The 24,337-nt window shown below is 40.3% G+C and overlaps 2 protein-coding genes and 1 pseudogene across 3 annotated transcripts in view; 1 reads left to right on the top strand and 2 right to left on the bottom strand.

The window, feature by feature from the left end:
• Window positions 1-7,088, top strand: part of LOC148898390 (BTB/POZ domain-containing protein 10-like) — a 44,131-nt gene extending 37,043 nt beyond the window's left edge. For both annotated transcript variants that reach the window (XM_088997572.1, XM_088997571.1), the window contains 2 exons: window positions 3,808-3,918; window positions 5,018-7,088. In XM_088997572.1, coding sequence (XP_088853698.1) covers window positions 3,808-3,918; window positions 5,018-5,448 — 542 coding nt within the window. In that variant the 3' untranslated portion in view covers window positions 5,449-7,088. The remainder of the gene's footprint in view (window positions 1-3,807; window positions 3,919-5,017) is intronic.
• Window positions 7,089-10,194: 3,106 nt separating this feature from the next.
• Window positions 10,195-12,458, bottom strand: LOC148898389 (uncharacterized; annotated as a pseudogene).
• A 650-nt stretch (window positions 12,459-13,108) lies between these two features.
• Window positions 13,109-24,337, bottom strand: part of bmal1a (basic helix-loop-helix ARNT like 1a) — a 59,905-nt gene continuing 48,676 nt past the window's right edge. The window contains exons 19-20 of the mRNA XM_088997570.1: window positions 17,540-17,633; window positions 13,109-15,419 (exon numbers count right to left, since the gene is read on the bottom strand). Of these exons, the coding sequence (XP_088853696.1) occupies window positions 15,262-15,419; window positions 17,540-17,633 (252 nt within the window). The 3' untranslated portion in view covers window positions 13,109-15,261. The remainder of the gene's footprint in view (window positions 15,420-17,539; window positions 17,634-24,337) is intronic.

The following is a 24,337-nucleotide window of genomic DNA, read 5'->3' as shown; positions in this document are numbered from 1 at the left end:
CTGAAACTTAACACCACAAGGGTTGAGTGGTAACAGTTGGGTGCCATGATTGGTTCTTCTAACACAGCGGTCGGGAACCTATGGCTCGCGAGCCATATATGGCTCTTTTGATGATTGCATATGGCTCGCCGATAAAACTAAATACATATTCTTGCTTTTTCGCTGTTCATTTCCTGTTGGGCTGCAGTTGGCGGGAAGCGCAATTTTGATTGGATGATACTGGCCGTCATGTTGAGATGGGTAAATGCCCCTTTAAATAAACCGACGAGTAAAAAAAATGGCGAGTACACTTCAGCTTGAATGCACCGGAGGATTCGCCTTTGTGGAGAGAAAAGGTTCTGATTGTAATTTGCAATGAAACAATACAATCGATGAACCAGTCGAATGTCAGTGGCGCCATGTTAATGTTAGCATCAATATACATGTGCGACAACAGAAAGCTAGTGCGCAAGCTAATTAGCAGTATGCAGGCAGGCGAGCAATAACATCTTGTATGGACCCGGCAAGTTGACTTCCATTCCGATCGTTTGGCCGGATTTTTACCAATCATGAGGAACGGAAAACCATTCATGTTAATAGTGAGTACTATCACAGTTATTTTAAATAATACATTCTGACTTTTTGTTGAAAAGTGGCCACGTGTGTGTGTTTGCGTGCGTGCGTGCTTGCGCGTGTGTGTTGCTCTCACTGAAAAATATTTCTAAATATTTTACTTTATGACTCTCTTAGTCAAAAAGGTTCCCGACCCCTGTCCTATACAATACAAAATACGAAAACACACATCTGGAAGGAGCACGACAGGGGAATACCAAGGAAAGGAAGCTGAAAGGCCATTTGAAATTGTTTAATAAGAATTCGTCGACAAAATATAATTCACATCAATCTGTGATTCAGATATTCTAGGCCAGCATCGAAGGCCTTGCTGGCCCTGACGGTAACGGAAACTCGGTTCCCAATTTTAATTATCGGTGTACGGTACTCCGATCCGTTTTATGGGCCTCTTCACGCTTGGTAAAGTAGCGTTTCCCAGTGGCACCTGAAGGCAGCATCGTCATGATTCAGTCCTGCAAGCGGCCATGAACAGTTGAAGCTCTCTTGCGAGGCTCTGAATAACTCACCCGATACCCATTCTCTTAATATCGACTCGTTCGAATGTGTAGCCACACACACACCAGCGTTCACTCAACCCATAAGTAACTCAAATAGATAGAAAGCCAGCTAGCTAGTTAATAATAATAATAATAATAATAAATACATTGTATTTTTAATCCCCTTTCAAAACTCTCAAGGACATAGCTAATAGATAGCTAGCTACCCAGCTAGATAGCTAATAAATAGCAAATAGCTAGCTGGCTAGCCAAATAGATAGCTAGAGCGTTATCTAGCAAGATAGATGATAATAATAATGCATTTCATTTATATCTGGATAGCGAAATAAATAAAAATAAGTGAAGAGAAGAAAAAAAGAAATCAGAATAAAGTCAAGAGAAAAGACCAAAAAAACTAAATGTGCTGAAAAAAGTTGGGCCAAAGAGCGAAAAAAAAAGAGCAAAAAGAGAAATGTAGCGAAATAAACCCTAGACTTCTTTCGTCAGAAAAAAATAGTTAATTCCTAAATGATATGGGTCTGGACTTATATGAGCTTGAAATGAGGGCGGCTGTCCAAACTACAATGCAATACATGCAAATTGGTTGATATAGCACTTTAACAACAATTGAAGCTGGAGCAAAGCACGAACATGGAAAAAAAGGGAAATGCTGCCACCTTTTGGAAAAGAAAAAAAAACATTGCCAGAGGCCATTGCCAGAGGCCATGGCCAGCGCTTTCTTGGCACCCAAGTACGAAAAAACACAACCTGAACAAATCTAAGGTCTCAGGTGTCTTACGCTGTATTGAATGTTTACGTAGTCCCAAAACTCAATATTCCGTGGGTCCTGCAAATCATCAATATGATGTGCATGTTTGCAACAATTTCATGTGCTCAAACAATATATTAACTCATCAAGCTTTCATTTTGCTGCCATTGTCAACCGACGGCTAAAGCGACATTAAAGTTGTCAATACAGTGATACCTCGGTTTACAAAACCCTTGGCTTACGAACTTTTCAGTTTGCGAACGTTAAATTTATGAAAATTTTACCTTGGCATACGAACTATTTTTCGGGATACATATGGAGCTGCCACAATGAGTCACGTGTCGTTCGCGAACGAGCCCGTTCTCCTGACAAGAAAATGTCCCCGAGTTGTCGGTTAAAGCCATGTGATTGGTCAAGAACGCAGCAGTGAGGGTGTGGGGGTACAGACAGAGAGAGTTAAGCCGTTCTCCAAAAAGAAAATGGCTGCCGACTTTTTTTTGTCCTCTATTCCCCGCCCCCAGACTTCGGTTACAGCCACGTGATTGGTCAAGAACGCAGCAGTGAGGGGAGGTGGTTTAAACATTAGAGACAGGCAGACAACAGAGAGAGTGACAAAATGGATAGAAAATAATGAAATTTGGACTCGTTTCAACTTTGATAGTTCAAAAGCAGAGTGTAGACTGGAGTGTGAAACTATCCTATCAATAAGGCTCCACAAATAACCCGCACAAGCCATCTGTACACTTGATGCAAAAAGCTATCAACCCTGCTCAACCGAACACAATTGATTAGGAATTAGATAAAACTCCGACAAGGATCATTCCTCAAGAATGAAGGTTACGTTCCTCATCAAGTGTTTAATGATGATGAAAGCGGCCACTCCATTCCATCAAGCCATAAACAACTATCACAAAGGTAAATAAAATGACTTTATTATACAGCAGTTTATTTCTTTAATTATAATACCATAGCACATTTATTTTACCTAAAATGAGGTATATTTTGTGTATCAATGAGAAGGTTTCTTCAGCCGTCATCTTTACAGATGACGGCTGAAGAAACCTTCTCATCGATGGACCACTCCTGTACGACTGAGAGCTTACACAGACGTATATTTTGTGTAGTTTTAAGGCTTAGAAAATTAGCAAGTAGAACATTATGTTTTATGGGGACCTGGGAACGGATTATTCTCATTTTAATGGTTTCCTATGGGAAATTATTTTTTGGGAATACAGTGAGACCTCAACTTACGAACTTAATTGGTTCCCAGACAGAGTGTGTCAGGCGAAAAGTGTGTATCTCAAAAAAAAAAATTCCCATAGAAAACCATTAAAATGAGAATAATGCGTTCCCGGGTTTCCATAAAATATACTTTTCAACTAAATAAGCCTTAAAACTACACACCACATACCTTATTCTATGCATAATAAATGTGCTATTGTATTGTAATGAAAGAAATACACTGCATTGTATCATAAAGTCACTTTATTTGCATTTGTGATGGTCATTGATGGCTTGATGGAATGGCGTTGGAGGTCGAAGGTCAAAGGGAATTGCTGTTTGGAAAGAGAGGCGCATTACATGAGGACTGTAATTAAATAAATAAACTGCTGTAAGATAGTTTTATTTACCTTTTTGATGGTCGTTGATGGCTTATGGAAGGAGAGTCACCTTCCATAAGGACTGTTGGTAACTTAACCTCTGGTGCTGTTCGGCCGTGTGCTTCCGCCGAAGATCACTCCGCCAGCCGTGGTGGGTGTGTATTATGAAAATAGTGCTTATTATAAGGTTTAATTTTCATAAATTTGATGTTTGTAAGACAAAAAGTTTGTAAGTTGAGGTGTTTGTAAGTTGAGGTCTCACTGTACACACTTTTCGCCTTACACACTGTCTGGGAACCAATTAAGTTCGTAAGCCAAGGTATCACTGTATTTCTTTGTGTGTTAACAGTTATCTACAGCACCAAACTGTACCGCTTCTTCAAATACATTGAAAACCGGGACATTGCCAAGTCGGTGTTGAAGGACAGAGGACTGAAGAAGATCCGACTTGGAATAGAAGGTATGCCTGGAGTAATAAAATAATTAAATTAGTAGTTAATTAGTAGTTAATTAGAACATATTATATAACAAAATATAGGCGCTGCTGTAAAGGCAGCCACTTTTACGGCGCCAACTTGAAGTCAAAATAAATAATATAACCAAACACAAAAGACAGACAGTTATTCGATCTTTACCACTTTTCTGCACCCACTTTGATGTATGAAGCTGTAATAGATGAAAGATGAGACAATCAAAGTGTCCTTTTCACCAGTGGATCAGTGACATCATTCTGAAAATGTGCACACGGCTGCTACAAGCTAAGTTTTGAAAGCAAAGCACGAAGCTATAGCATCCATTGACAAAAAGAGATTGTGTGACATCTCCTGTCCCACATAATCCACTTCAATTCCAAGGCGCGCCTCTCATTTCCACATACACATCTCTTTGCTTAAGTTTCTTTTTTTCTCACTGCGGCTCTTCAAGTCATGCATCCATCCAGCTGCAGATTGTCCAACAGCTCAGACCTTTCCACTGAACAAAACAGGGCTGTGAAAATGCTGCCTGTTACAAGTGCAAAAAAACATAAGCGCCCCAGCTGTCCAGTGTGACAGTCAAAACGGCACTGACATTCCTCCCATATAAAACTCAAATTACATTTTATGCTAATAAAACTAGCTTATGGAGTACAATGTCCTTTGTGTTAGTCTTTGTTTTTTCCCATGTGTTTGACAAATGTAATTGACCATTATGAAATACAGGGTGATTTTTTTTCAACTTGCACTTCACAAAAACTCCATTAAAAAAAGAAATAAATGAAAGCAAAGGTAATATATATACAGTAAAGTCTTGTTATATCGATATCGGATATATCGATAGTCCCGGTTATATCGATACTATTTCTATGCACGCACGGAGAAAATTACATGCAAACAGGGTCGGATATATCGATAGTCCCGGTTATATCGATATTTTTTCGGACTCCCTTGAATATCGATATAACGAGACTTTACTGTATTTAATTATTTAAAATGCTACAACTCTAAAAATGTATGTAAACTTTAATTAAAAAATAAAAACATTTCTTTTCCGAATCTGAAATACTTATAATCCTTGCTCAGGCTATCCTACTCATAAAGAGAAAGTCAAGCGGCGCCCCGGTGGTCGTCCAGAGGTCATCTACAACTACGTCCAGCGCCCTTTCATTCGCATGTCGTGGGAAAAGGAAGAAGGCAAAAGCCGCCACGTGGATTTTCAGTGCGTCAAGTCCAAGTCCACTAACTTGGCCGCTGCAGCCGCTGACATCCCCCAAGATCAGCTCGTGGTCATGCACCCACTGGGCCCGCAGGTGGACGAACTGGATGCACCCCCCCAGCCGGCCGCGCATGAGCAAAACCAACCCCCGCCATCAGTTTGGGATGTGGAGGGCGGGGCCTCCCAGCGGATTCAGGACAACCACAACCTGCCCGCTTTGCCCAGCAATCTGCTGCACGCTCAGCAGGCAGCTGCACGCTGCGAGTCAGACCCTGACCCGCCCTCGCCCTCTGCATGACACCTGTCCACAAATCACACAACTAGCTGAAGCCCACCCCTCTGAAGACAGAGGGGTGGGTTTTACGCACACACACAAAAGAGACAGCGCCACAATTTGAACAGCACACGAACATCAGAGATGTTGAGACGAGATAGAGCTCCGACAGCCCTACAGAGGAATAACACGGTGGAAAATGGATATTTGTCCGATCGGTTTGCTCCACAAAAATGGCGATTTCTCTCTTTCACCAGGTGAGCTCATAGTTAGCATGGAGTGTGACTAAATGAGTAAACTTGCATCAAACTTGCTCTATCCAAGCGCCGAATCGCTAACTACTACGCACTTAGCTTAATTGTGTCCTTCGGCTGGCACTGTACTGCTCTGGTCCTTTGGAAATGGCTGGTTTGTGCGCTGAGAATTTGTGTGAATTTACACCTTCTTTATGCATGTTACCGCAATTGGCTACCGTACAACGATTCACCATCACATTATGTATGTATCGATGAGAAGGTTTCTTCAGCCGTCATCTGTACAATTTTGAAGGTTTCGGACGTTTCGCCTCCTATCCAAGAGGCTTCAGACGAAGCCTCTTGGATAGGAGCCCCAACAAGAAATTAACAGTGAAAAAGTGAGAATATGAATCATGGAACACAGTAGCCAAAATGGAACTGTATAGTGCCACTTAGCAGTTTTTTTGACGACAATACTAGTGCAGCGTGTTCTACCGGAAACAAATTCCTTGTGTGTTCTACATACTTGGCAATAAAGATGATTCTGATTCTGATTCTGATGATATTATTCTGTCCGTTTGTGCCAATGGGTGGTCCTAACATGAGATTTATGTTGAGAGTGGTGTGGGAGCTGTGTCTCAGGGATGGGAAGTTTGTGAATTTGGGACACATCATCAGTAGTGCTCCAAAGAATCATTGGGTGTTTCGGCCTTTCATCACACACCCTCATCGATGGTGGCCCGCGACAAAAGCGATATTATGTATTTAGTTTTATGGGCGAGCCATATGCAATCATCAAAAGAGCCAAATATGGCACGCGAGTGATAGGTTCCCGACCCCTGAACTACAACAATAACGTTCACAGTTGAAATCGAAACTTATTTGACCATTGTAAAGACACATGATATGGCACAGTTTTTGTTTTGTTTTTCATTGTTTAAATCATCAAAATGGCACAACTCTCCAGGATTACAATATTACTACTGGAAAGTGGAGTCCCTCTTCATAGTCTTCAGAGTGAAAGAGTTGCCTTTTCTCCAACAGTCAAAAAACGGTGGATTATTTTAAGTCATATTGAAGAATCAGAATCATCTTTATTGCCAAGTATGTAGAACACACAAGGAATTTGTTTCCGGTAGAACACGCTGCACGAGTATCGTCGTCAAAAAACCTGCTAAGTGGCACTTAGGCCACTAAATTTCACGTTTTACCCGTTATGTGTTGTGGATTACAATCACACTGCACCAACAGTCTTTCTATCCTTGTGGGGAATTTCCCAGCAAATATTTTCATCCCAGGTTCTATTTGTCCAAAACGTAAGGATCTCTCTCTTGCCTGACATGACTATGTTGCACATCAGTATGTGCAACACTGTTGCTAGCATATGCTGATGTCAATGATGAAGTTTTTTTAAATAAAAAAAAAAGAAACACAAACCTTGATTTGTTTATTTTTATAGAACAGTGATACCTCGGCTTACGAACTCTTTAGCTAATGAACTTTTCGCCTTACGAACATTAAATTCACGAGAATATAATCTTGGCATACGAACTAGTTTTTGGCGGACGAACCAAACCACACAGCGCCACGGTGTCTAGCGGACTAGTTTTCGGCGGTGAACAGCAAACCACACGGTAGCTGTTGGACTAGTTTTCGTCAACACCTTTCTTTGAGTGCAGACGTGGTTTGTTATCGAGTGGAGTACTTTTGGTATTATGGGACCGAAAAAGACCCCACCACAGGGTAATGTTAAGCTGAAGAGGACACAAAAGAAAATTACGGTCGAAGAAGGTCATTGAGAAACACGAACGAGGTGTGCGTTAGTGTGACTTAGCGTCCCAGTACCAGTATGCTAAGTGTGGCAATGGGTGTTTCTGTGTTGTCTAAGCAACGGTCTCAGGCAATAGAAGAGGTTGAAAATCTTCAGTTGATTTGGATTAATGAAAAGCAGCTAGCATGGGACAGTGTGTGAGGGTATTATCGGCGAGAAAGTACGGCAACTTCACTCGGATATCATCAAGAGGCAACTACATCAACAACCATCACAAAGGTAAATAAAACAACTTTACTATACAGTAATTTATTTCTTTAATTACAATACAATAGCACATTTATTATGCATAAAATAAGGTATATTGAGTGTAGTTTCAAAGGACAACCGACGTCACCGAAGTGTCCATAATTTGTAAAATGGCTTCAAATGACTTCTACTGAGCGTATTTTACAAAGATTCCACCACATATAGCTATATTTTACGATTTAAGACTTGCGCTGAATATTCCGGAAGTCTTGGTTTTGAGTTGGTGACGAGTCCTCACCCTACGTCACTGGAAGAACGGCCCTGACCGAAAAAAGGACACATTGTAGCAGTCCTTCCATCACGTCAATGCATTTTGCTGTACTTGTTTGGTCTGAAAACTTCGTGTTGCACCAAAAAGCCGCCAGAGGAGGGCGACCAAGCTCTGTTTGAGACTTTTAGGCAAACATTTTCAGCACAGTGCCACAGTGAAGTACAAACGGCATTTGATGAGCTTTACAGAGAGGGCGGCAAAGCTCAGCGTAAGGAATTAATCAGCCTGTGGAAACGGGCTCATTAATTCCTTACACAGAGCTTTGTCGCCATTTTCTGCCTCTTTTTAGTGCTACATATCCACCCCCTATTGGCTCAAAATGGCACTGTATAAATTCTTTAATCGATTGCAAATATGTATGCTTTCCTCTTCACAACCATTTGAATCATATTCATAACTGGATGAGTAACAAGAAAGCATATTCTCCGAATCTGAAGCCATTGTTTTGATTCTCCAGCAAGGCAAGACGTCTTGGGGTGACGCCACGAACAAGGGGCGGGACCTTCTGAAACTGGCCACTTCCGGGTTCTTTTTTTTTTTTTGCAGATTTTGGACACTTTAAGTCATTTCTATTGGTGTTTTGCATTTGACTAAAAATATCATACTGCGTATTTTGGGTATTGTAGATGCTATAAAACGTTTTTCTGATGTCAGTTAGGAAACAAAAAAGTGTGTCCTTTAATTAAGCTTTATGTTTTCACCCGCTCAGACCGAGGAGCCTCAGCATTTCCGGGTCTGAACTAAAACACGTGCAAGTTAATTGGTGTGTAGTTACAAGGCTCATTCAATTTTGGCTAACACTTTATGATATGTAAAATTTACAAGACATTTATTTTCACAGATCAAAGTTCGGTTTGGTGTTTTGGGTACAATATAAAATCAGCATCACTAATTATACGTCGACCAGATCCTCTCTGGTTGCAATGCAGTCAGACAATGTCTGACTGCATTGAGGGGCTTGTTGGGAGAGCTTTTTTTTAAGACAGACAGGATGTGACATCATGTAAAGACGGTCAGAATGTGAAATGACAGGAAGTCAGAGAAAATAAAACCATGTGTCAGGAATCAGAATTAGAATCAGAATCAGAATCAGAATGGTCAGTGCGGTCACTTGTGCAGTCAGCTCGAGAATGTCAGCACGGTTAGCCTGTAATTCAGAGTCAACTTTGGTCTGGTTAATCTGGTCAGTTTGATTAGTTTGAGCAGCATGGACATTCACAGATCGATTTTTAGTCACAGTACTGAGGCGTTTCACCCTCTCAGCCTCTTCACTTGTGGACTTGGTAAGTTGTTCTAACAGGACATCATCACGAACCTGTAAATCGGTAAGGAATGGTTTGAGATCACATCTGACGTGACAATTCTTCTCATTTAGCCCTTGATAGAGTGTGTGCAGAAATGTACCTACGACAAGTTTTTGATCGTAACCAAAATCTGCACCTGGTTGTTGTGACTCAAACATAATTCTTTGCTTCAAACCCATCAGTCTATATAAAAATTGCTGTGGGGACTCACTGTCTCGCTGCTGAGCGGTACTGAGTTCGTGAAGAGCTCAGAGCTGCTCTTATCTCTGATATGTGATCGTAAAATTGTTTTTAACTGTGACATTGTAAGACCCTCTCTATCACTTAGCATGTCTCGGAATGTTCCAGGTTTAGTTATCTTCGACACAGTGCGGATAACCTCAGACTCGCTAAACCCTTCTTGTAGTCCCTCATCCATACGTCTGTGTAAGCTCTCAGTCGTACAGGAGTGGTCCATCGATGAACAGGTTTCTTCAGCCGTCATCTGTACCTTTTGAAGGTGTCGGACGTTTCGCATCTAATGCAAGAAACTTCGTCAGCAAACTAAAGTCTTACTGGTAGTTTAGGCCCTATATATATATATCCCTACTGTCCAGACATGGCGTGCCGGACTCTGCTATGATAGGTCCCTGCTCTCAGGTTGGAGGGAGCAGAGGACTATCCACTGCAGCTGCTCCACTGATAGTTGCTGTCGTTCTGACTAACGACTGGCCCGATTGCCCCATTTCGACCGGTATCACCTCATCAGTATTACTAATCCTATGTTTCCTAAGCAGGCTATTGTATGTGTAAGGAAACAGAAAAATATGTTAGAAATGTGTTTGTATAGCGAATTGCCTGTACAGAACATACAACTTAAAGAAACCTTCAAACTTGACAGAAACAAATCGTTTTATTTTTAAAAATGTCACCACTGATACAAGATTCTTAACATAATCATATATTTGCATAAAGTATATTCTTAACATATTATTTATAGTTTTATACATTATCGTCCGATGGTGGACAAGTAATCGACATGGGTAATACTGTAATGTAGTCTCTCGCATTTCAAACACAGAGAATAAGCAGCACAACAGACAAAGAGTGGACAATGTCATCAGCTGTTGCCCGACTGACTGACTTAGAGCGGCGCAATGGGGGTTGCGCTGACAATGCTATTCTTGAGCGAGCGAATTTTAAATAGAAACCTGTAATAGTAAGTAATTAAAACGAATACAAATAAATAACTGCCAGTGTGGGGAGAACTAGCTTCGGTTGTGTGACCCAAAGAATATTTCAGATCTTAACCTTTTGATCAATCATATTTTCCGGTGTTTAGAGCGCACCCAAAAGCCTTTTTCTTTAAAAGGTGACCCTGAGACTTATATGCTGATGTGCCTTTTATGTGATGTAATATTGAGTGAGCCATAACAGGTCAGTAGCCCCCACTCCATTTGCCCCTGTACAAGTAGTGTGCAATCCATGCTGGGATATATAAAAGGGTGGTTCATTTCATAGAGGAAGAAGTTTGTAACCCCAGCCTCTAATTTAGCGCCTTATAATGTGGTGTGGCTTATGTGTGGAAAACTTTTATATATTTATATCTTATATTTGGAAAACTTTTTTCATTCATTGAAGATGCGCCTTATATTTCGGTGCACCTTATATATGGAAAAAGTTTGAAAATACACCATTCATTTTGGATGCGCCTTAAATACCGGTAATTACAGTACATTTTCACATAGAAGCATTTTGTAGATTAATGATTGACACTTAAAAAAAACACTGTGTTTCAATTGATTTGTGTGATTTTGTTTCGATTGTTGGGAACTTCAAAGCAACAAGGTGAGGTGTGTCAACGAGGAACTGTCAGATGCTCAATGCATAAGAGCATAGGCATGTTCTGGTGACATTGCTGCAGCTTGTCTAGCCAAAACTGGACTCTTCTCATGCACTGAACAAAGCAATGGCCACAGGAACTCTTCATATCTCTGTTTGTTGATTCATTATTTTTCTTCCAACCTTCACTTATAATGTTAGGGCAATTGAGAAGCCTATCATTTGAAAAACTAATCTTTGATTTTCTTTTCTTTCACCATTGATCATATATTGACCATATATCTGCAAATAAGTATTTGAACAACTGATAAAATGAATGTTAATATTTGGTACAGAGGCCAAATGTTTCCTGTAGTTTTTCACCAGGTTTGCATACACTGCAGGAGGGATCTTGGCCCACTCGTCCACATATATCTTCTCTCGATCAGTCTGGTTTCTGGGCTGTCGCCGAGAAACACAGAGTTTGATTCCCGTCCAAAGATTTTCAATTGGGTTCGTTCTGGAGACTGGCTGGGCCATGCTCGCACTGTGCCGGTCTTGCTTCTTACGGAGCCACTCCTTGGTTTTCCTGGCTGTGTGCTTCAGGTTGTTGTCGTGTTGGAAGACTTAGCCACGACCCATTTTCAATGCTCTGACTGAGGGAAGGAGGTTGTTCCCCAAAATCTCACAATATACGGCACCAGTCATAGTCTCTTTCATGCAGTGCACTCGTCCTGTCCCATGTGCAGAAAAACACCCCCAAAGCATGATGCCACCACCCCCATGCCTCACAGTAGGGATGGTATTCTTCGGATTGTCCTCTTTCTTCATTCTTCTTCCTCCAAACACGCTGAGTGGAATTATGACCAAAAAGTTCTATTTTGGTCTCATCTGACCACAAACCTTTCTCCCATGACTCCTCTGTATCATCCAAATGGTCACTTGGTAAGATGGGCCTTGACATGTGCTGGTTTAAGCAGGTGAACCTTTCGTGCCATGCATGATTTCAAATCATGATGTCTTGGTGTACTACCTACAGTAACCTTGGAAACGGTGGTCCCAGCTCTTTCCAGGTCATTGACCAACTCCTGTCGTGTAGTTCCGGGCTGATTCCTCACCTTTCTTCGTATTATTGAGACCCCACGAGGTGATATCTTGCATGGGGCTCCACTCTGATTGAGATTGACCATGTTTAGCTTCTTTCATTTTCTAATGATTGCTCCAACAGTGGACCTTTTTTCACCAAGCTGCTTAGCAATTGCTCCGTAGCCCTTTCCAGCCTTGTGGAGGTGTACAATGTTGCTGGTGTCTTTGGATAGCTCTGGTTTTCGCCATGTTACAAGTTAAAGTCTTACTGATTGTATGGGGTGGACAGGTGTCTATGCAGCAAACGACCTCAAACAAGTGCATCTGATTGAGAATGATACATGGACTGCTAATGGGCGGACAAACAGGTCGTTCAGGGTCAGAACGCTAGATGATACACAGGTGTTAAAAACTTATTTGCAGCAAATAAATTGTTAGAAAACATGCATTGTGATTTCTGGATTTTTCTTTTTAGTTTATCTCACAGTGGACATGCACCTGCGATGAAAATATCAGACCCCTCCATGATTTCTAAGTGGGAGAAATAGCAAAATAGCAGGGTATTCAAAAACTTATTTTCTTCAATGTACATAGAATTAGCATACAAGCTTTTCTATCAAATGTATCAGTTTTTTAGCCTTAGGGTATACATTGAAATACATTGAAAATTGAAAATGTTGGAAGAAAAAAAGTTTATATTCAATTACATTTTTGATGGCAGAAAGTGAAATTCCTAGAGGCTAAAACATAGTACTGAGTATGATTGGAGTATATTGATAACTTTTTGAACTCAAGTAATCATCAGTTTTTTGAACTAATGATAATTTATTTGAAAATTCCATGGCTCAAGAACCAACCCAATCGCACTGAAACTGGGACGTTGAGTTTGACATTAGTAAAAAAAGAAGTGCAGCTGGGTTTGTCTGTTGAAGTGTAAGCTTAACTTTTTTTTGCAGTGACAATTTAATGCAGTATGGTTGTGTTCTTAAAAATAATCAGATCACATTTAAGTTTCTTTTGCATTCAAATTTACGCTGGGGATGTGAACAGGAATATTAGGGCCACACTGAATAACAAAACAAAGTCAATGTTACAAGCATAAAGTTGTATTTTAACCAGAAGAAAATTCCAATGATTCAACACATTTGTGGAGAATGAGGCAAACATATTTGTCACGGCACAAGCAGAAAATCATAATCTAAAGAAAGTAAAGTTGACTGCTAGGATGATGTTTTGTTTTGGTTGACCCCGGAAGGTTTTGTGCCTATATGTCTTTGTCAAAACTCACTTTTTTCATCAACAAATCCAACATACTCGTGATTTTTTTAAGGTCTTGAAAATGACATTCCAGGTTTAGATTTTGACCCTTTCTCCCAAAAAATATGCAAGTGTACATATGGACTTTTAGACTTGCAGCATGACAACTTTTTTCTTTGGAAAAAAACTAAACAAAAAAATGAGATTTTCCTTATTTATTTTCTGATACGTATATATATATATATATATATATATATATATGAAAAAATATATGACTATATACTTTCAAGAACAAAGTGAGACTGTGAGGAAAAAAAAGCCACAAAAAGCAACAATATTAAACTGACTGTTCTCATATTAAAAGATTTTTCATTCAAAATTTAGGGATAATACAGTTTTCTCATAAACTGCTTCATAACTTAACATGACTGATTTCCGAAAGGAAAAAAATAAAATAAATGTACATGATAACTTTTCTTTCCAGCGTGGCTTTGACACTCATTTTAATTAATTTAAGTGTTCAGCAATTTGTTCATTTTAACAGACTGTGGCAAGTACAGCTACGTTTCAGGAAATAGATTAGCCGCATGTAACCCGATTTATGTTTTGGTGCCTGAGAATACACTCTGTTCAGGGCTTATGTCTGAATTTGATGCCAATTACCCCGACAGGAAGTCTTTGGCCTGACAAAATCTGTAAATGTCAGACTAAATGATAAGAAGCACAGTTTTTTTGGGGGGGGGTGGATTTTGTATGGATATGTATAAGTCTTAAAACAAATTGGACTGCTGCTCTCCGTCACATTCTAACAACTTATTTGTTTGTTTATGGTAGAGATACAGATACGAGAGGGCAAAGACAGAATTTTTCCCATCCATGATGCTTTCAAAACTTAGCTTGTAGCAGACGTGTGCATGACATCCCTGATCCACTGGTGAAAAAGACACTTTGATACTCTCCTTTTTTGTCTACAACTGCTTCATACGACAAATGTGTCTTGTGTTGTGTCATGTTCTTTTATTTTGACTTCAAGATGGCACCTCCTCTTCCTTTCATAACTTTGCTGCTGTGAATTGGATATTGTGAGACCAATAAATCTTATGTTATGATCGCCGGCTAAGATGTGCATTAGGTTTTAGAAGGTTTTTGGACTGGTTTGCTCAACCTCTTCAACAACTGGAAGTTACGGGGCAAATGACAGCTGGATGTCTTCGGATGTATGGGCAATGTGATTATGACTTCATGTGGAATTCTTGGGGTAAAGTGTCTTCTTAGCAATGATCCGGATGGTTAACTATTGTGATAGTTTTCCCATATCTACTACATTGTCCCTTCGCAGACTAACACCACCTTCGAACTTGGAACCGCTGAATGTTTGAGAGTCTCGGATCGGTTGACAGGGTGCAGATGACAGCAAAGCAGAGAGAGCCTGTGTTTGAAAGAAGGCTATGCTTTCAGCAGACACAGCACAGGGATCCAAACGCAACTGCTGTATTGAAGAAGAGACCATGTCTGGGGGCTACTACCTCTGCCTTAACAATGTATTACTTAAATGTCTTCATTTGGGCTCACCCTGAAGCTCGAGGAATCCACCGCCTACATTTAAATCTCAGTGTCTGTTTCATTCACAAAGTCACGAATGACGCTTTTGCAGAGCAGTTGGCAACAAAGTGCAGGAAACGAAAAAGAAAATGCAACAGAAAAGCCATTTTTGCGTCACTGGACTCTCTCTACTGGTTGCTCTGGTCCTGGGAGGAGAATAGCTGGTTTTCTCTCACTCTCTGCACGATGCCTTCATTTCCTTCACAAAGGCCAAGGCAGATCGCTGAAGTCCACAGGGCCGCCTAAGCCAGCATCTGCCTCCAGAAGGGACATGATGACAGCCATGGCCGCCTCATCGTTGCTGGGGCTGCTGGAGCCGGGCTCATCCATGATGTCTATACTCAGGTGGGAGTTGTCGCCTGAAGTAAGGATGTGAAAGGACGAGCATTAGCAGAAAGATTTTACAGAGAACACTAAGATTTTGAAGTGAGCCTCTGAGATTTTGCAGGACACAGGAAAGACACAATTTAGAGATTTGCATCTTTAGTCTACTATCAATCAGATTGTGCTCCGGCACACCTCATCACTATTCTGCTACTCTCCGACATACTATTTGAACATACTTCTCTGCCACTCTATTTCCTCATGGATTACGGTTTACTCAAGACGGACCAAACATGGCTACTTCTGACCTTCTCTGTCCTACTGAAGGCCGACATTGCCTCTGTAGTAGTCTTCTGAGGGAAGAAAGCAATCTGTGGCTCACAAATATACACTTCTGTCTTGTCTTAGACTGGTTTAATATTCAATAGAAAGTTGTTGAACGTTTACATCTAGTTATCGACAGGGATCTATCTGGGAAATTAAAAAATGGGGCAAGTTGGGCAACTTGTATCTAGAAAGGGGGCCAAATTCTAAAATTGACGGGGCCCGATTTAAGTAGATTGCCAAAGTATACAAAACTGATTGAAATAAACCAAAATGCATTCATTGAAGCTTGAATGTTGCTGTGCCGATTACGATTTTGTAATCGGCACGCACACGTGATTAATGTTGCTTGTTCTGTAGCCACAAAGGCACACATGTCTTCTTGTGCCGGTCCCAAGCCCGGATAAATACAGAGGGTTGTGTCAGGAAGGGCATCCGACGTAAAAGCTTGGCCAAAACAAACATGCGGATCAAACCTCTAAAGATGGAGGACACTGATTTGCTGTGGCGACCCCTTGACGGGAAAAGCCGAAAGGAAAAGAAGAAGCATTCATTGAAGCTTGATACATGTACTTCTAAATGGCAAATTAAACACCATTAATTGAGCTATATTTTTTGTTAAAACGCTGCCTCCTACCAGTGAAGCTATTTTTTACCTTGTTAAAATATACTTTGTGATATTCTAATAATGTGATCAATATAATAGGAATTAATTATATTTCAACACAATATACAAATCTCAGAACAAAATTGATTAGTGTTATACATCAAGTTATCTACCTAATTAATGTTTTACCTGCGTGTGGCTAATATGCCTCGTAAGTGTACCAGTTCCCCAGTTGTTGCATCCACTTGTCATTTTATTTGTTTTGTTTTGTGATATGCAAAGATTGCAAAACATGACGTTTTTACTTGTGTCATACCTTAGCAATGTGGATTTCTTTAGCCACTCTTTCTGTTAGACGTGATCATATTTTTTCATATCGTTATTGGCATTATCACCAACATTCATAATAGGTTTGTTTTCTTCATCAAGATAATCAATACAGTGAGACCTCAACTTACAAAAACCTCAACTTACAAACTTTTTGTCTTACAAACGTCAAATTCATGAAAATTAAACCTTATAATAAGCACTATTTTCATAATACACACCCACCATGGCTGGCGGAGTGATCTTCAGCGGAAGCACACGACCGAACAGCACCAGACGTTAAGTTACCATCAGTCCTTATGGAAGGTGACTCTCCTTCCATAAGCCATCAACGACCATCAAAAAAGTAAATAAAACTTTATTTTACAGCACAGTTTATTTCTTTAATTACAGTCATCATGTAATGCGTCTCTCTTTCCAAACAGCAATTCCCTTTGACCTTCGACCTCCAACGCCAAGTGACTTTATGATACAATGCAGTGTATTTCTTTCATTGCAATAAAATAGCACATTTATTATACATAGAATAAGGTATGTTGTGTGTAGTTTTAAGGCTTATTTAGTTGAAAAGTATATTTTATGGAAACCCGGGAACGGATTATTCCCATTTTAATGGTTTCCTATGGGAATTATTTTTTTGAGATACACACTTTTCGCCTTACACACTCTGTCAGCGAACCAATTAAGTTCGTAAGTTGAGGTCTCACTTTATTGTCAATCAAACTACTGGGATTGATGGAAACTGATGAATTGTCACATTTGCTTCTTATTCGGCAACAGACAAGGTTGAATGTGTTTAAAGCATCTGGAAAGGATAGACCCTATTTTAAAAATTGAGCAAAAGTGAGTTGGGACATATTACTATAATTGAAATATGTCAGTGGGTGTGAGACTCACTCATGATGGACTGGTTGGAGTAGGGGTAGCCAACGGAATCGGGACCAGGAAGGATCCCAGTGCTGGCCAGCTCAGGTGTCCCTCCATTGTGAATCTATTAAGATGAAACAAGTATCAGTGACTGTAAAAACACGAGAACAGCGTTGTCATCGCATTGGGCTGGCATGGTGCCTCCTTCATAATTAGTGCACACCTGGACAAAATCACAGTGAAGAGCATTTGATTTTCTTGGGTTGACACATATCTCAGACATAAAAAAATCATCCACAACAACAACTGCTTTTTTTCTAGACTGCACCCTTGTCCCAAGGTGTCCCCCAAGGTTCTTTGCTTGGTCCTCTTCTCTTTCTTCTCAACCTTCTCGGTCTTGGACAAATCCTTGGTCATCACTGTCTCCACTTCCACTGCTACGCTGATTATGTCCAATTGTAGTTCGCCACCAAATCCATGACCCATATCACTGTTGCAACCATGGTCTCCTTTTGACAACAATTTCAGTTTAGACCAGGGGACGCCAACCTTTACGACTCAAAGAGCCATTTGGACCCATTTCCCACAGAAAAGAAAACACTGGGAGCCACAAAATCCTTTTGACATTTAAAATGAAGACAACACTGGACCTTTTCATCATCGTTTTTTACTTTTATATATGCATAAACAAACTATAGTGTGTTGCATTTATGAATCAATGAACTGTTACAGAGAAGCGAAATTACATTTCTGCACGCAACAAAAACATTTTAAACTCTGAAAAAAAGTCGTTGGGTTGAAGATTACTTTCAAATATAATACTCAATGTCTATTTGAAAAAAAAAAGAATATTTGCAAAATGGCAAATACAATATTTATCACCTGGTTAATATGATTTCTGCTCCTGCACCTCAGCGCACAGCCTCGGCACATCAGGGCTGTATGACGTTACCTTCATCTTCACACAGGACTGTAAGCTGATTTTTGCTCTGATCAGCCTTCCGCATCAGTTCCGAAACGGCTCTTTTTCTCTCATCTCCATCCGGATATTTTTGAGCAAAGGCTGTGTGTTTGTTCTGGAAATGTCTTGCGACATTTGACTTTTTGTTGTTTGCTAACTTCTCATTACATATTAAGCATACCGGTAAACCTGTCTCGTCAGCAGTAAAGGCGAACGAATCTGCTCACGTATCATTAAACGTTCTGTTTTCTTCAGACACTTTTCTTTTCTTAGATGTATCCATAGTTGGTCTACCTCTGGGTCGAAAAATTCAAGAAATCGTGCGCAATTTGGCGGTTGTGACCGGATATACGTCCACTGTCCATGGTTGTGACGTATATTATGAGCGACAAAAAAAATTAATACGTTTTATTTTGTATTATTTATAATCACCATAATCTTCAAATTTAGAATTACATTTTAAAAACGAATGAACTAAAATAATATACATTAAATTAAATACTCATTATTTATTTTCTAAAGCCGCAGGGAGCCGCAGCAGGGAAAAAGCCACATGCTGCTCCGGAGCCGCGGGTTGCCGACCCCTGGTTTAGACCAATACATCACTCAAATATGCAAAACTGCTTTCTTCCACCCCAAAAACATTTTTCACCTTCAACCCTCACTTTCTTGCTCAAACCTACATCCACACCTTTATCACTTCCTCGCCTTGACTACTGCAACAGCATCCTCTGAAAGTTTTCTGAATGTCTAACACATGCTAAAAATCAGTGGTGGGCCGTCAGCAAGCGTCTCTGCTGGCCTAACATAATCCGACATAATTATCATAATTATAATAAAAGTCAATTTCATTAAAAAAGTATTTTTTTCTAAATATATATATATAATTATTCTACATACTGTTTTCTTGATGTTATATCCATTTGGTTATGCTCCTTTCAGTGTTGTAGTTTTAGGTCAGAGTTTTTAATCCAATAATATAGCTTGTTTGTGTCGCCAGGCTGTATGAAATCTGACCGACACCTTCAGAATCAACAGTGAGGGCGTCTGTGCGCTGTACATGAACGGGCACATGTAGTTGATATACAGTTGCGATAGCCAATCAGATCACGAGTTGGCACAGTAAGGCCAGCTAGAGGGCCTCGCGTTGAACATGACGTACGCGTCCTGTGATTGGATACTCACTTTACCTCAGCCCTCAGCAGAGGCAGCGCTATGCAAATCAACCAAGCTGACAACAGATCAGACCCGGAAACTTTAGCAGAAAAACCAAGTAGTATATCTACTCGCTTTTTTAACCCACAATGGCTGAAGGAGAGGTCAACTCAGATTTGGTAGCAGATATACTCGCCAGGCCATTCTCAAGACGGACCTTTCAGGAGAAGCTAGACCTTGTGAGAGGACGACGGCCGACTCCCGAGCTCGCTAACCTGTCCCAGGCGGGGAAAGGGTTTGTGTTGAGCGGTCATTCTCGGCCTTAAAGTGAATTAAAACATACGCCAGAAACACGACTGGACAGACGCGGCTTTCAGCACTGGCCTCCATGTCGATAGAAAAGGATTTATTGTTGGAACTGAAACGCACAGACAAACTGCACAACAAAGTCATTGAAGTCTTCTTGAGGAAAGAAAGGAGAATAGATTTTGTATTTAAATAAGTGTTTTGGAGGACAACCGTTTTGGTGAGTGCAAACATTTTTATTTACTTATTTTTTCACTTTTAACATGTTTTTGAAATGTTATTTCATTCATATTAAATCAATGGTAAGTAAATGAAATGACAAATCTACAAAAAAAAAGAAAAGAAATCTTGCTCTTCTACAGTGTGTAAATAATATGCATTGGTGCAGCTGTGTGATTGTAGTGGAAGTACTCAGAGACTTGTGTGATGGTGTCGCTGTCGCATGTAGGCCTATTCTCAAGAACAAATGAAAAAGATGTGTTTACTTTTATTTTCAACAAATAGTTCGTTTTGTGAATGTCTTGTTTTTCTTATATTAAACTGACATTTTGTAATTTAGCGTAAAATCTTGTTAAAGATTGCATATTCTTGGTGGACTTCATAAAACTTTGTGGACAAATGATTTTAAATTTCCTTTTATTTTTAAGTGTTTGCAGTATCACGTATAGTGACAAGTTCTAATTGCTGATGCAGATTTATTGATGTGTAATTGCTCCGGAAAATAGCCTGTGTTGTAGACGATTAAGGTGATGCCACGCCCAGTACTGCGCGCGTGTGCTTTTGTAAATGATATCTCCAGCCGTCATAAATTATGGTATTACGAGGGATATTTGTTCAAGTCGGACTAAGCAGGACTTCACTGAAGGCCTAGGTGTGAAATGCACGGACCGCCACTGCTAAAAATCCCATTTCCTGCTTTGAAGCAGTCATATGTTTTGTATATAAATTATATTACAGGTACAACAGTGGTCCCCAGCCTTTAATGCCCCATGGACTGACTGCTTTAATGTCAACAATATTTTCAGGGATCGTCCTTATATTATATGATATGACCTGCATGAAAACGGTGGTGTATTCTTCATAAAATAATAAACACAAATCATGACATGGGACATGTATTCGAATCTGTCGGAAACACTATCTGGTCGCTAGGTTTTGACATGCCTTTCGGATAAGATACACCTCAAATACAAATACGACTCACCATCGCCACATAGTGTATTGAGTGTGCTTGGTGCATGTGAATTGTTTGCGATAAATCCGTATTTTAAGTATAACTCTTGATATTCTCCAATAAATGTAGATGTTTTTTTTCCGAAAGTCATAGGCTCCTCTTCTGTTAGCTGGTTGGGTATTTTCCCCTTCTCACAATCTGTCGGCAACACTATCTGGTCGCTAGGTTTTGATATGCCTTTAGAATAATATACACCTCAAATACAAATATGACTCACCATCGCCGCATATTGTATCATTGAAACTGGTCCCACTGATTGTACAAAGGCACAATACTTTAATTGGTACTGAAAAATATAGTAATGCACTTTAACATTAAATGAGACTTTTAAAGAAAGGACATTTTTAAACCACTTAGAGCAGGGGTGGGCAATTAATTAATTAATTAATTAATTAATTAATTAATTAATTAATTAATTATCAGGGGCCGCATGAGAAACCTGAATTGTGTCAGAGGGCCACCAACTTTCTTTCATTGTAAATTCTCAAATTAAATATTTTGAATAGCTGGTACTGATAATCAGAAGAATAAAGCACTCTGTAAATATCTGAGCCACCCAACAGTGCAGTGATAGCTTATGTCACCATGTTCAGCCTCATTTTCCTCCAACAAAGCAACAAACTGCCTGTGATTTAAAGCTCTCGCTCTGATGAAATTAACTATTTTAGTGACAGCATCAACAACATGTTTCATTTTTAACACTGTCTTACACAACACTTCCTGGTGTATGATACAATGCAAAAATGTCAATTTCTGATCAGGGTTCATTTCTGTCACTTTACCCTGCATTCTCTTTAAAAGTCCAACATTTTTCGCGGTTAGATTTGGACAACCATCTGTTGTCACACCTGCAAGCTTGTCCCATTTCAGTCCTAACCTGGCCATACATGCATTTACCTCTCTGAACAAGTCATTACCAGTGGTTGTCCCTTTTATTGACTGCATGGCTGCCAACTCCTCCGTGATTTGAAAGTCTGCGGTTATCTCACGTAAGAAGATGAGCAGCTGGGCGGTGTCACGTACATCGCAGCTCTCATCCAAAGCCAGAGAAAAAAAGTCAAAGTCGGCCGCTCTGTTCTTCAGCTGAAGCTCTAAGTTTCCCGCGATGTCCTCAATCCGCCTCGTTACAGTGCGTCGGGAGAGTGAAACGTTGTCAAACGCGCCCTTTTTCTCTGGGCACATCAGCGCAGCAGAGTCCAATAAACACTCCTTAATAAACTCTCCGTTGGAAAATGCCCTACTTTTTCTGGCGATTTTGTGAGAAATGACATAACTTGTCCTGACGGCTGCATCTCTGGGAGTGTGAAGTTTAGTTTACAAACCCTTGTTGGGTTTGTAGTTTTGCAAGCAATGCATCAGACACCCTTGCACGCTCTTCACCAGACAGATTTCTGTATTTATCTTCATGCTTGGTCGTGTAGTGGCGATTCAAATTATATTCTTTAAACACAGCAACCTGTGTACCACAGACTAAGCACGCTGCTTTACCTTTAATTTCTGTAAAGAAATATTTGGCAGTCCATGTCTTGTTGAAAATACGGCAGTCGTTATCAACTTTTCTTTTCTTGGGGTGTGCCGACATCTTGAGCCTTGAGGGTAACCTGGCGAACAGAATCGCCTTCACTAACTTCCGTGTATACACGTAAGACTCTCGCGTATATACATGTAAGACGTAGAGTCTACGTCGTGCATACGTAATGACCTAACGCTTTTCAAAATAAAAGTTAAATCATTTTTTTGTTTAATTTATGGCGTTTATGATTGGCCTCACGCGTGCCGGACAGGGACGTACAATGTGGCCCGCGGGCCGTAATTTGCCCAGGTCTGGCTTAGACATACGCATATAAAATTTTACATTTTATTTTATATGTGTAATGAAGAAAGTGTTCACCTGTCCTGTAAATCTGTAAACTTCATACATGAAACATACATACACATACAATACATGCTGAAAATTTATGGAGTTGCAGTTCCATCACAGAACTTTTGCTTTGAAGCCACTGAATAACAAAGTGTGGTATGGCAGGTTGTGGGTAATGTTGCTGTCGCTGAGAAGCTTATCAAACTAACGATGGTTCAGACCTCTGGACCGGATTAAATTTACAGTGCGAACAACCACCTCCATGACGTGGTCCATTTTCAGCGACTTGCAACACAATGCCTCCTGGTGCAAAATACAGTGAAATGTCCAGAAACTATCACCTCCATTAAGGGCTTGTACTTTGTCGTTGAACTTTGTCGCGACACTTGCTTTCTTTCCGACCATGGATGACGCGCCGTCTGTAGCCAGGCTGACAGCGCGGGACCAGTCCACTCCAACTGTCCAATACACCAACGACAGAGCCGAAAATGTCCTCGGCTGTTGTGGTGTCCATCGTTGGCACCAACTCAAGAAACTCTTCAGTAACAGTCAATGTCTCATCAACTCCTCGAATAAATATGGCCAGTTGGGCGACGTCTGTGATGTCAGTGCTCTCATCAATTGCCACGAAAAATGTAATAAATCCTCTCTGCTATAGTATTCCTCGTCAGGCTAATATTAGCAAAAGCTTGTCGCTTCTCGGAACATACAAGTTCAGCCGCCTTCATCATGCATCGTTTAACAGTCACCGTCGAAATACGGCTTCGATGCTAATGCTATTTCGCTAGCAATTAGGTAGCTGGCTTTTACCGCTGCTTCATTGACTTCTCGGCTCCTGATGAAAGTTGACTGCTGTTTCCTCAGACCCGCCAGCAATTCGTTAATCTTTTCTCTTCTCAGTTGTCCTTGCAACCCGTCATATTTTTCGCTGTGATGAGTCTCGTACTGGCGTCGAATATTATATTCCTTCAATACCGAAGCTGGTTGCAAACACACCAAGCACCAAGGTTTTCCGTGCATCTCTGTAAATAAATAGGACGTGGTCCATTTTTCTTTGAAAATTCTACACTCCTTATCTACTTTTCTCCGTTTAGATAACGACATTTTGGCTAATGAGCGTGTAGCGGAGAGGTACAGACCAAGGTATTAACAACGTCGTAACAAGCAGCAGATGGCGCATTGACACCGTCTGCTGTTTTCAGTCTGTCTCAGTGATCCGTATCTTCTACTCTGATGGAAAAGAGTGCGCCCCTTAGCAGATAATCCATGAATTGCAGCGAATTAAAAAGATTAATTCCATGTCTTTAATGC

This window comes from Hippocampus bargibanti, linkage group LG05 (genome assembly GCF_051943395.1).
Source record: "Hippocampus bargibanti isolate YZ-2025 linkage group LG05, ASM5194339v1, whole genome shotgun sequence".
NCBI lineage: Eukaryota > Metazoa > Chordata > Actinopteri > Syngnathiformes > Syngnathidae > Hippocampus > Hippocampus bargibanti.
The sequence above is the reverse complement of the archived record's forward strand: the minus strand, read 5'-3'. Positions and strand labels throughout refer to the sequence as shown.